The sequence below is a fragment of the Pygoscelis adeliae genome, unplaced genomic scaffold (assembly GCF_000699105.1).
Source record: "Pygoscelis adeliae isolate BGI_AS28 unplaced genomic scaffold, ASM69910v1 Scaffold87, whole genome shotgun sequence".
Classification (NCBI taxonomy): Eukaryota; Metazoa; Chordata; class Aves; order Sphenisciformes; family Spheniscidae; genus Pygoscelis; species Pygoscelis adeliae.
The window spans coordinates 2,726,474-2,740,559 of NW_008825098.1; the positions used below are offsets into that span (position 1 = coordinate 2,726,474).

The 14,086-nt window shown below is 37.2% G+C and overlaps 1 protein-coding gene across 3 annotated transcripts in view; it reads right to left on the minus strand.

Moving 5' to 3' along the window:
- Nucleotides 1-5,964: 5,964 nt before the first annotated feature.
- UBE2D3 (ubiquitin-conjugating enzyme E2D 3) overlaps nt 5,965-14,086 on the minus strand; it is a 25,344-nt gene continuing 17,222 nt past the window's right edge. Inside the window, exons 2-7 of one of the 3 annotated variants that reach the window (XM_009327043.1) lie at nt 13,965-13,996; nt 11,341-11,418; nt 10,502-10,607; nt 9,079-9,172; nt 8,508-8,557; nt 5,965-7,459 (exon numbers count right to left, since the gene is read on the minus strand). In XM_009327043.1, coding sequence (XP_009325318.1) covers nt 8,509-8,557; nt 9,079-9,172; nt 10,502-10,607; nt 11,341-11,418; nt 13,965-13,973 — 336 coding nt within the window. In that variant the 5' untranslated portion in view covers nt 13,974-13,996 and the 3' untranslated portion in view covers nt 5,965-7,459; nt 8,508. Of the gene's footprint in view, nt 7,460-8,507; nt 8,558-9,078; nt 9,173-10,501; nt 10,608-11,340; nt 11,419-13,964; nt 14,019-14,086 lie in introns of those variants that run through there. The other 2 variants (XM_009327041.1, XM_009327042.1) reach the window with 2 other exon arrangements.

Consider the following 14,086-nt stretch of genomic DNA (forward strand, 5'->3'; position numbering starts at 1 on the left):
AGATGCCACATCAGCCATGTTAAAAAAAAAAAAAGAAAGCTGTTTCAAGGAGTTAGTTTCACATCCAAAAGTTTTACGGTAATTGGTCAATGGCTTTCCACAAGCCTGTCTTTTCATGTTTTCATTCTGAAAAGTTGGGAGTATTTTTCTACATCAGTCATACCAGTATCAGAAAGAATATTATGTGCAAAAATATGCTTCAGGGTTACCTGCATTTTCTTAAGGCTTGAGTTTTCTCATCTCATTTATGGTTAATCCAAACAGAATGCATTTTTACTTCTTTCCCAATTCATAAATAAAAAGTTAAGGCTATGAAAATTCACATCCTTTGCACTGAAACAGTAATTCTGAGTGTGAAGTGCAGCACATATGAAGCAGGAGTGGAAAAAAGCCTAGCTAAATTAAGTAACAGCCACCTACCTACCTCTGCTCTAATTCAATTGCTTGTGATTGTGTGATGATACCTTGCAGTGCAGCTTTCAATGAATTTGGAATGGATTCTCAGGAAACTTAAATCATTACGTAAACAAGACCCGATATCCTCATGCAATACAACTCAAACTGTAAAAACGTTAAGAGCAGTTAGTACAGCCAACAACAGAAAAATGGGGTCACGACTCATTTACACAGGAAAGTTCTACCTCTTATGCTGGTTAGACTCACTATCTGCACTTGTCCCATGGCAGCTTGTTACTGAGCTTAGAACTCATGCCCAAGCAAACCAGGAACTCGCAAACCAAAGGATTTTTATACTACAAAAATTGGGATCAAAGGAGGCTTACACTAGTATACCTTATATGTGCTTAACTGCACACTTTGGCTTACACATTTCAGTTAACTTCTCTTTGTAGACAAACCATGAGAAACTTTGTCCTGCTTTTTATAGCACTACTACTTACCGATGTGAAACTTCCATCTTCTGAGTGTTATGAAAAACCCTTCATTATTTCTGCAAAGCTAACTGTATTAAGCACCCCAACTATATAGAAATGATTGTATCCCAAAGATTTTATAGCATTACTACTACATAAAAAAAACCATAATAGTTTGCAAAATAAGCTCATGCAAAGCCACGTTCATTCTCTTTTGGGGGGCTTGTATTTATTTCTACTACACGTAACAGGAGACTTGCAGAATCACACAGTGGCTTAATAGACACTAATGGCACGCTGCCTTTATAAGCTTACAGGGTAAGATTTTCTACTCATTATAGCATCACCAAAGCAAGAAAGCCTTCTCCAAACATCATGCATCTCACTTGCACCTATATTAATTGAGCTGGCTAATGTATTTCTACATGGTTTGTCCTCTGGCCTTTCAAAAGAAATCCCAAACCTCTCAGAGGTCAGCACTGTGGGTTCTAATAGAAGTCTCATGAAACTTTAAGGAATGAAATCCTCGCTGGGCTTCACAGCAAGGAGAAAAACTGAAGAAAGGGTGGAGTGGAAGAACACAGGTATACAAAAGCTGAGCAAAACACACAAACAAACGAACGGTAAAATTTGTACTTCTAAGCTTGTCAAGGCACATATGTCAATTAGACCAGACAGGTACGCTTAAGAGGTACAAGACTTTAAGGGACTTCCCACAGACATAGAGATTGAACAACATGCAGTCCCAATTCAATTGGGACTTGAATAAATTGAATAAATTCAATTCTCCAGCCAGCACTGATCCATTCTATAGAAGGATATATCAGTGCCATGTTCCAGAAGTTGTCTTGTTCTCCACTGAGTTTGTTACCTGAGAACTTCTACAGTCGCTAACAGTGATACTTTCCTCAATGCTCTTCTGCGTACAGATACAAAATCTAGTATCTTATGAAGAGATCTGGATCTCTTACTCCAGTAAGAGCATTCCAAACCTTGCAATAGGAAAAAGAATAAAATAAGGGTCATATTGAATAGATCCTTCAATTTCTAAGATATCTGTGAATTAATAAGGTTTTCTGCATTCACTGTCAAAGCAGGATTAATACCATGGCAAAGAATCTGTAAACCTTGTTTTAGCAAGAGTATCCTTCCCCAAAGAATAGCTTCATACTGAACAGCGGTCTTTGCCAGAGCTATGGCACGTCTTCGCTATTTACCTTCACAAATTTGGCAGGAGGAAGGGGTTATAGACTCACACAAAGCTCTGTACATAGGGCTGCAAACTGCAGTTCCTCGCTTAGATGCCAAGAGGATCTGAGTTGCATGTTCAGTAAAAAGCTGTGATCCAGAAAATTCCCTTTAAAAAAAAGAAAAAAAAAAGACAGGACTCATGACTATATGAACACAGTTTCTTTTTAGACTTGCATCAAATACTGTGAGGTAAGAAGCGCTGAGGCTTACCTGGCCAGAGGGGTAAAAAAAACAGGCTTGATTTAGAAACAAGCACAGGCTTCTCTTTTCCTCAGCCCAGATGAAACTATCATATTTAGTGCCTATCAATGTTTTCCAAGATAAGAACATCAGCAGTTAGGCAGCTCTTCAAGAACACAGGAAACAGCTTAGTTTGTGCATTCCCTCTAATGAATCATGACATCACATCTGAGAGACTAAACTTGAGTCAAAATTCCCATCCCAGATAAAGGTAAAGGCATTTCCAAATTCTGTCTCCACAACCCTAGTATGCCAAAGCAGCTGGAGCAAAACCAGCCACCCAGCTCTCCAGCTAGCATTCCTCCCATGGGGACAAAGTAGTATCACCATCTTCTAAGCGCGTAAGATCATACTCTGCACGTTAAGTCTGCGATGGGACAACGTACAGTTAATACAAAGATGAGTGAAGTTGAGGCAAAAGCCAGACTACCTAGATGATTTGCAAAGCCTATGATTGTTAAGTACAGAGCCTGAATATTCCTGCTTGAAGCTCCTGAAGGGGAACCAATCTCAACAGCAGCCCTTTAAAGAGAGCCACCTACTCTCCCAGAGTCAATCAAGTACAACCCCAGATCAAAGATTAGTTAAAAGCTGTTGAAAAACAACATGTTCTGATCAACACTGTACGTCTCCTGATGAAGCTTCCTCCATTCACAAACTAAAAGCCTTCACCATTTGAAGAAGATACTGAATTCTCACCAACATTTCCAATGGACAGACAAAAAAAAAAAAGTTATTTTGGGCGAACAGTAATGTTTACCAGACATCCTTAAAAAAATTCTCAAGTATTACTTTACACAGAGCTGTCCTATCAAATTCACTGTTTCATTTCTGGCACCTATCACTGTAAAGATTACGTTTGTCACCTCTTCTAACCTAACCGAGACAGACAGCGGCTCTAGAAATAGTTACAGCAGTTACTGCTGCTCACCTGGAAGCTACTAAACTCTTTTGCCCACAACTGATTCACCTTAAACAAACCACACGTCACCTCACCACAGTACAAAAAAAGCTGACAACTTTGAACTACACTGCAGAAGACTGAGTGCTTGCTTCTAAATGACATAGGAGACCAAAGTTACTGCAGCATTAACTAAGGAGAATGGTAAAGTCACAATTAACGGGCACTGGCTAAACAATCACAAACATCGACTTATGAACTGTTCTATACACACCTGGAAAAAATCTGTCTACACTCCGAATTGCTCTTCCTAAGGCTACATCTGAACTGCTATTCTTTGGCAGGCTAACCTGGACACTTAAAATTACAATTTCTCAGCTGTCTTATTCCAGATTATTTTGAAGCCAGCTGGTTTTACACCAGACTGCATGAATTGACAGCAACGCGTTTTCACTTCACAATAATATGGGCAGCCAGTCTTTACCTTCCGTACCTTCTCTTTACATCGTATGTTTACCCAGTTTTGTTGCCTGTGTTACCATGCTTTCTCTGCATTGGTCCTGCACTGTTGCCAATATATAAGCCCTCAGTCTTATCTTGAAAATATTTTAGCCATAATTCCAACTATCTTTTAAATATGCCACAATTGCCTATCGAGATCTGAATCCAACAGTTCTCCAATTTATGCCCATTTTATATTTATATTGAAGGCACCAGGATAAAATAGCATCCATTCAATGTCACCGAGAACTGAACAGCGTAAAGCAAATTATTCTTATGAGTAGCAGTTTTTTGGTTTTCAGGCTTGAAGGAATTATGTAGTCTGTGTTCTAGTGAAATAAACTTTATACCTTAAGATCCTTTATTGATCATGGATTATTTATCTCATTCCATTGTTCTAATGCTAATTTGTTTCATTTAACTCTCTAACAGAGATGGTTGTCTTAGCTGAGTTTTTTTGTATAAAACTACACAAAAACCAGGGAAAGAAACTGAATTTTGATTTTTTTTGGACACCTATAAACACAGCAAGAAATCTTCAGCTGAATTCCACCTTCTACTAAGCTTTAAGTTTTATTAGGGACTTGCAGGCTGAAGATTAATTCTGAATCACTAGCCACATCTGATGGACCTACGATATTCTGCTTCGGATAATGCCTGTAAAATACTGTTTTTTTATAGCAATGAAGGATTTGAAATAAAAGGGCTAGAGAAAACAATTGAGGGGGGGCTGCAGAAAAGCATACAGTAAGAGAGAGTTATTTAGAACATTGCTGGCTGTGAATGTTTAAACCATTAAGTTATCTGTTAATCAATGCTAATTCCTTTTTGTGTAAGCAATTATCAAATCTAACAGGACTGGTATAGTACATCTACACACCTATATACTAACTAGTTGTCTTTTAATCATTTGCCAGACTGTAGTTCCATGCCTCCATAGCAATCATCATTTTTCCCCTCCATGTTTCACAGCAATCAAGATCTACTACATACTTTTTAGACTATCTGTGGTTTTGGTAGGCAGATTATTCACTGAGGTAATCACTATTTAAACTTTTGTTTTGGTAAAAGTTCTTAAATTCTTTCATCATCTCCTTATTAGCTCATGTTAACCAGCTCCTCCCCTTCCCCCACCCCCCCACCTGAACAGCAAGCCCAGATACAACTTCTGCAGGAAGCCTGCACAAGACACTACTGAGACTGCTTCAAGGACAAAACACCTGCCATTTCCCACTTCACAAAAATAAGATTTTAAGTCTCAGCATGACCTCCAGCACACATATAACTCTACAATTTACCCATCATTCTTTCATCAAAATACGTATTTTCTAATTACAGAACATCATCATCACAGAAGGACCATTACAGATGTGCAAGAGAAATATATAGTGGTCCAAACAAGATTTCCATCTTCCATGTAATATTTTACTATCTTCTTCCCTGACCCTCCCTCATCCACACCTCCTTGAATTTTATAAAGCCTGGTGGCCTTACATCTCAAAACATCTTTCTAGTTGATCACAAATTATTTCAGTGGCTATGACTCCAAGGCAAAGTAATAAGCATCAAATTAACACAATAACCAAAAAGGTGAGCGCAACATGTTTGTAAGCTTAGAAATATAAACTTTTACCTCAGTTGTAATGCAACTGGCAGCTGTATTTTAAGTATATTCAATTTTCCAGCAAAAATCTTTGGTTAGCAAAGCAGAAATACTACACAAACTGCAACTTCATCAACAAATTTCAGAACATCATTTCAATGAGGCATGTGCTGTTAAAGAGAGCTCAGGTTTCTAAATTTCAAGCCAACTAGACCTTAAAATAAGTTCACTTTCATAGTTTAGAACCAGAACAAACCATGTCCAAACTACATATTCAAATTTTTATAAAAATTAAGGTTTAACATTTATTTTACATCTAGCTTTCCACATCCATGTGGGGACAAGGAATCAGAATGTACATAACTATAAGCAGTGCAAAAGTGGTGCCAGTGCGAAGTCACAGATGCACAATAAAGTGATAGTACAAGACTAGAGAAAATGAAGCTATGGATGTTAAGAATGGAGACCAAAAAAATCAAACAAGGAAAAATATGAAGGAATAGGGCAGGAAAGAGGAGAGCCGGATGTTTAATAATGCCCTTGTTGCTGCAAAGATAAACTAATGGCACAAGACAATGTTTCTTGTAGAACAAAAATCCAATAGCAATGAGTCTTTATTCACGTTTAGTCACCTGACATGAGGAAAGTGTCTGTTGCATTAAAATAGTCATCAATGTAAATGGCAGCATGGCTGAACAAGTCCTTTTCAATGGTAACGAACATCCCACATAGTAAAGTCACTTCAACACAGCCTCATGACAATTCCCACATCAAAACAGTACTTTATTTTATATTTTTTTTGCCTCATCATTACTCCCACATTAAGATCTTTCAGCTGTCAAGTGTACAAGGTGAAGAAAAAGGTTCTCAGTCAGCAAACACAGGTGCATCAGGAAGTATCTCCACAATACACCACTTCAGATCTGCTGGGTCCCAAGTCCATCCTTGAACGCTGGGCTCCCAGCACCAAGTGTAGCACACTACTAAGGCTACACTACTATGTTAGCTTATTAATTCTGCATACATCAGGCCGAACAATGTGTCAACCTGCAACAGACTGAGCATTATAACTGAAAATGGCAAAAGATTCACTCTATTGAACTTTACATCATTATTTGATGTTAAACAATGAGGCAAATCCCAACAGTATATACAAAAACCAGCTTTGCTTTTACAAAAGATTTTGTTTCCCATATTGATTAATCCAGGCAGCTAACTCATTGGTTTATGCAACTTTATTGAAGAAAATAAATCAATTACTAGTAGAGCTATTAGTTGATCACTCATCCATTGACAACTTGCATCATTTATTCAGTGCTATATTAAACAGTGTTTTGGAAGACAGATTAACTAATAGCTCCAAGCCTCCTAACAAAATTTAAATGAATTACAAAAATGTTCTTAGACCCTATTTTGGAATACAAGGGATGTTTGACTTCCAATTTCCATTCTCTGTAAAACAAGAACTGGTCATTCCTTTATTGACATGCATAAGATACATCACATTTTCTGTTCTGCTGATGCTATAGATTCAGTACCAATTCTCCAGACACATCAGTTATGAGCAAAAGAATATAATAAAACCTCAGTTCTCTAACACTGGAAGGTTTGGAACAAGATGGATGTTGCTACAGCAATGTTACTTCTTTGATGGGAGAAAAATGAACATCCATCTCCCCTCCCCCCTTCAGGTGATATCTTCAGTATCGGTTAGAGCAGTGAGGAATGTTTGTTTTTAATCTCATAACCAAGTTAGAATGAAGACATTGGCCACATAATACACATGCTCCATTAAAAAAAATTCTGAATCTTGGGCAATTGTTCTTGTGTAACTACTTTACAGATTCTAAAAGCAGTTATTGTCCAAAGCTGGAAGAACTAAAGTCTTCTCAGATGAGCATGTGCATGAATGGAAGGAGGTAAACAAAAAAATAAAAAAAGATGAGGTCTGATAGGGGAGCAGCCGGATAAGAAAATCAAAAAAGGAACAGTAATTTAAAGTTTATTCCAGCTATAATGCAGGTTATTCTGACTTTAAGGTAGCATCACATGGCATACTTCTGAGTCCATTCCCGAGATATTCTGTTGTACCTGCAAATAAAAACAGGAATTGAATTAGGGTCAGCATGAAAATGACGATTTCCTAAACAGTTAATGATTAAGTATCACTTTATCCCCATCTTCCTATTCTCTTCACACTAAGAGAAGTCTCTTTCTATACTAAGATATACTTGAACTGAAAAAACTGAACAAATCCCTCCCTAGACTAACTAGGATATTCTCTAATTTATATGAAACACTTCAAATTCAAGACAAGCAGATTTGCTAGAAGTCTGTTGTGAAAAACTACTGAAGGGGAAGGAATAGAGACCACCTGGGGCCGGAGAGGCAAGGGGAGTGTTTTGTTTAAATATTGTACTTAGGTAAAGATTACAGAGTATCACATGCCATAAGTAAAGATTACTTGGTTAATAGTATCATTGGATACAGAATGTCAAATTTCTCATTTTAGAGTAAAACAACACTAAGCATTTCTTCACACTTAATACTCTCTTTCCACATGAATATACTGCTCAAACGATTTTTAAAAAGGACATTAAAAGACTATTTAAGTACACTACTTCCACAGGAATTGAGCTGACAATTAGTTTATACTTAACTCCATGCTTGTCAGTAAGAAGTTAATTTTCAGCTATACAAGCAGAACATAATCCCCATACATTTTCCTAGTTTATATGTAGAAGACAGACACTGCTGAATAATAAAAAGTTGAAATTTGGATTGTCTAAATTCACCCGTGTCTATGCATGAGGTCTGCTACAGGGCATCACTTTTAACGAAATTCTGACAAAATCTGGGTAAATACTTACCAGAACAAGTTGACAAGCTGGCTCAAAACTTGATAATTATTTCATACTATTTTTTTTTTTTTTTTGGCCATGCAAGAGCGGTATCTGTGAGAAATAGTGACTAGCCAATACATTTCACACTAACCACAGATCAAGCTGTTAAATATCCAAGTTCAGTAACTGGTGCATCCATTATCTGTTAGTTAATCCAGTGCCTTAGAGCATGCAGCACCCAGGTGCTGACAAGTTTCCATTTTGTTAAATGCACCATAATGTGCAGATATTCTTACCCTACAGCATAGCGTATTTCTCTGTCCACTCTCTTGCTAACCTATTGTACCTAATTGGACAAGTATATTTAGTATTAATATATATATTAAAAAACCAAAGTAAGTCTACTTCATATAATTCTATCTGTGCAAAATGTTAAAAACACATAAGGAAAAATAAGCTGCTTCAACACAGATAGGAAAAAAGTTACGATGCCTTTTTTCAAGTAGAGCACCAAAATTAAAGGCCAAGCTGCTACCCAAAGAACGCACCAAAATAACAAAGCTATCTTTTCCTCAATATGAAGATGTAACTATATTCTATTTATGCATGGTAAGCAAAAAACTGGGCAATACATACTTCAAAATACTGCCACACATGTGAGAAAAAGATAGTCATCTCCACTCACAACTTCAAAGATACTAAGCCCATTTGTTTTTAAATTACGCACTGCCAAGAATAGGTACTACTTTGACACAAGTTCTCTCCATCCCAGATTTTCACAAAAGGCTCACTCAACACAACTGCTGTCTGACAATGCACTCTTACAAAGTTTGTTAAAATATTAGTCTTGTGCAACTCTGTACTTACTTGTCTCTGTCTGTTTTATAGATACGTGCAATCTCTGGCACTAGTGGGTCATCTGGATTTGGATCACATAACAGTGAACAAATGGATAAGAGAACTGTAAAAAAAAAAAAGAGAATTCTCAATAGCAAAACAGAAGCAACAATCTCAGAAAAAACAGAGCACAATCTTTGCATTAGCACAATGTCAACACAGGAAAGAATCTAAAAAGCCTTTTCCTGATATACCGCCAAAATAAATTTATAACCCACTCTAAATGAAAAGCCCAGAATGACTTAAAAGTTGGTAAGAACTGTTTCCTATTTCCCAATACTTACAGCTGTCAGTAAGCACACACGACAACAGCACTGTTGTCCCCTGCACTATGACGCAACGTAGCAGCCAACAAAAGCACGTTATTATGTGTTCTGATGATCAGCATATTCCACGGTTTTAATCATTAAAACTAGAACTTCTTCAAGTTATTTAAAAAAAAAGTCAGACTGAATTCTTTCTCTGTTGTATGTAAGGTAGCACTACCCTGGTCTGCACGATAAAACTACACATACGTTGTAAAATAAAGGAGTAACAGTATTGTAGGCAGCTATGAGGACTTCATCCTCTACTCTCACAGCAGCTTTGAAAGAAAAACAATAGTGACAGCATTAAAGTGTAGGGAATCCACATTCAAATCACAAGCCTACTCCTTGGACAGACAGGAATTACAAGTTCTACAGACAAAGGAGCACTTTGATGATCTTTTGAAGTCACAGTGACCAGTGGCTTTGAGGCAAAACAAAATTTGATCATCGTGAAAATATTTGAGAATTAACTGTTATTTACTACAGTAAAATGAGGAAAGCTACAATGCTTCTATTGCAGCACAACATCAATTTATCCTGAAGCAGAATCAGTAAGCTTAGTTCATGATGTAATACAATGCCAGTGCATGGTGGCAGAAAGCAACATGTATCAATAACAGTTTTCTTTTATTCGTCTACCACAGAGATATGCCAATATAATTCTGCATGTAACTCCAGACAGACTCAGCCAAAAAACTATGCAGATTTCATTATTAAAAACTGACTTTAATTTAATCTTTAAATTAATATGCAAGTGTGTATCTACATAGACAGCTGCAAACAAGCATTTTCTCAGCCTTAGCTCAAATACACCACCACAGGCCTGTTTCAATCCAAACGCTGGCAGATTCCTCTGGGACCAAGCTAGTAAGCTCTGCTGAGAATACTGAAGCAAGTAAGTAGCAGAAGGTGTTAGAAGAAACAAATATCCATTAAAAATGCAGTAAGGTATCATTATCAAATTGGCAAAACACATGCTAGAATGAGTAAGGGAAATCAAGAAATGGGTAAGAACTCAAGACAATCAAAGCTAAAAGCACAGTATTCAACACAAGATGGAAACATTTCTCCTCCACGGAAGTTACCTTTAGAAATAGTTAAAGCAGGAGACCACTGTGATCTTAGAATATCAAGACAAATGCTGCCATTACTGTTAATATTTGGATGATAGATTCTTGTTGTAAATGCAACCTGCAACAAAAACAAAAAAAAGAGTGTGTTTCAGTCTATGACAACAACATCACTCCTTCTTCTCAGTCAAGCTATTAGTCAATTCAGTTTACTCTAAAAGAAAAGGATTAAGCAGTTAAACTGCATCAAATCCATGGAAATGCACCCAAGCTGCAACCTCTCAGTTTCCAATTACCAGGCACTATTTCAAACAGAGAGAGGGCAAGTATGAGGTTGTGTTTTAGTCACAGGTGCCTGTACCATGATGAAGACACCCAACAGAAGTGCCTGAACGACGGTAACACTGCTATCACAGAGCTAAAGAACTTCAAACATCGCAGTCACTCCAAGTGTGTGCTTTCGTATTGACTGAAAATTGGAAGATGATGCTAGTGGCTGATAAAGCTACAAAAAAAGCATATTTCACAATTACTGCCAAATTCTAACAGATACCATCTTCACTATAGTAACACAAAGCTAATGAGTTTTCCTATCAATTAAGAAAAACGGAAATAAACCCAAACATCATTCCAAGACACTCAGAATTCACATACATGAATTTGCTCCTAAAATATATGCTAACACAACCAATTCTTGTGGTAGTCAGAGGGGGACCTAGCCATCTAATATACTGTAAGAATGCGTGAAAAACAATATTGTCAAGTTCTCACTTCAACACAGATGCTGACAATTTCTCTCCTGTACTCGGTTCTTTAAAGAGCACTAATTTCACAAATGAGAAAGCAATACTTACCTTAGGTGGTTTGAAAGGGTAGTCTGTAGGAAAGTGAATTGTCAAGAAGAATACACCACCCTGATATGGACTGTCATTCTGTCAAAGCAAACAAATAATTCTTCTGTTACCATCTTTAGGACTAAATATCACCGAAGATGATGTTTTTAAATAAATAAAAGGAGAGGAAATTTGTTTAAACAACTGAACTGTTTAATCCACTAATACAAGAGAGATGCAATTAAAATTCAATTACTACTTCCTGAGGTAAGCGATACAGAACACATACAGGTCACACTCTGTATGGACCTCTGCAAGCTAATGCTTCATAGAAAGCAGCTTCTCTGACAATCCACTCAGGACAACTTGACAAAAGCATCCAAATGCCTCTGAGACAGCTCCGAGAAGTAATGTTAACAGAGCGGGGGGGCCTGTCAGGTTCAAAAACCTCAAGTTCTGTGTCTGGAGCTTATTTTTTTACAACCACCCAAGTTCACAGTGGCCATGGACAGCTCTAAGGGCCTCCCATTCCCTCCTAAGTTCTGTCCTTAGGCATTGCACAGCCCTGCAGAAAACTTATGAATACACAGCTAACTCCTTGTTCCTTGCAAAAAAATCCATAACAAAAACAAAATAAAAAAAATGCATCATCAAATAAAAAACCCCCATCAAGATTGAAGTGAGTTCTTCCTCCCTTTCTGTATTAGAAATTCACTGTAATCTAGTATGGAAGAGTATTTTACATTTCCATGCTCCAAGGAAACAATTATGGGGATAATTGATTCAGGCGTTAATTATTAGCAGTAAAGCAACATGTGGAAGTAAAAACACTGATAGTAAGCAGAGAAAAAATGGAGTGACTAAATAGGGATTGCGTAAGTTACTAGTTAAGAGAAGAAAGATGTAAGAAGTTTCTACTTGAAACTACAACTAAATTTCTGAAATAGAGCTAACAATTTCATTGTTTAACCTGAAGGCTACAATGCTTTTAATTCTGGATTCAGGGCTAGGGAAAATGAATTTGAGACACACAGAGTACGCTTCTGAATTATTTGTAAATTGAATTTTTATATTAATTGCAAGAACATTTCACCAATGTAAGGAAATAACTACATCTTTCTTAGTTAAATACCAGAAAATGAAATTCTGCAACACCAGACAAGGGACTCAAACCTGAAAACAGGTAGGTTATACCCTACCCAATCTCTGCTGAAAACCTAGCAATCAAGATACAACTTCTTGTATTTGGTCAATAGAGGAAGAGCCAGAAAGCAACCCTTTTACTGCGCATATTCTGAGGATACTTTTTAGCAGTTACAGAAACCCCTCTTAGAATGTGTTAAACCAATGCAAGCTCTCTTACACCTATCTAAGAAAATCACAGCCTGTATAATACCCTATTGCAGAGGTGGAAGGCCAGATGATTGGTTCTACAGTCCTCGTCTGTTATTAAAGGTGCTAAGCAACACCACAGGAACACTAGAACTACTAACACCACACTTCCATCAGGATACTGCCCAATCTTGAAACAGGAATGCAGACCTTTTGACACCACAAAAACCATATGGGGAAAAAAGGAGCTGTACATTATTAAACCAGAAGGGGAAGCTAAAAATAATAATCCCAATTTAAATTCAACTGATGTTTAATACCTTATGACCATGCAGACACTAGCCACATAAAATCATACTCAGTATAGTGCAGAACATTCCTTGCCATTTAAGCATGAATAAGCTATAAACAGTTATCTTTTTGAGGCACCTAGTTATAATCAATGAGAACCAGGGACTTTGGAATGGAGAGCCATTTTTCCAGTCAGGTGAACCTCTAATAAGCACATTCTCCATAGCGATCTCCTAAAATCATACTTGTAGCTATATATAGTCAGGGCAATTCAGCATCACCGATATTTAATTCCTACTCTGTAGCCTCACCAGAAGCATCACATTGTGGCTGCAGGTCTACTGGCATCCAATATTTGTCTTCTCAAGTTACAGAAGGTTTTGTTTTCTAAATATAGATAACCAGCCCTGAGAACTCCAGATGTCAAGTGTTTGCAGGTTATGTTTTCAGTAAAGGCAAACATTTGCCTTCTTTACTCTAACAAGGAAAAAGTCACATTCAGGTTTCAGATGCTTATTGAATATTTAACACAGACTTTTTTCCTCCAGTCATAACTGGAACCTCACATTTCCGTGACTTTTTCCCTTCTATTCCTAAAAGTATTCAAGACCTCAGTGCGTGACACCAGACTGAATAAGGACGCCCTGTTCTGTTCTAAGATCCACACAAAAGCATCCCAACTAATTCCTGACACTGGGACCAGCTCCTAGTACAAAGTTTATGCTAGATTCAAACTTTAGAAAAAGTTAAATGCAAACAAAGTTTCTAGATATTAAGTGATAATGCCTAACGTTGCTCTAGAGATCATTTCAGCTGAAATACATGTCCTCATAAAACATTCCAGCAATAAAGTAATCATCAGACTGATTCCCCGCCCCCCGCCTTCCTTTTCTGTTACGGTAAGGAGTATCTCTAGAACTAAAGCCTGAGTTAAAAAAAAAGTAAAACAAAAAAACCCCACAGTTTCCACCTGAATAGGAACTACTAGTTTAATATTACATCACAAGAATTAGAATACTTACAGGTCCCATAATTGTGGCTTGCCAATGAAACACTACAAAAGAAAAACTCCGCATTATTATCTATGCATGATATGCTTTGAGTTAGCAGAGCAAAACATAAAACTTAAGGTTACTTACTGTCA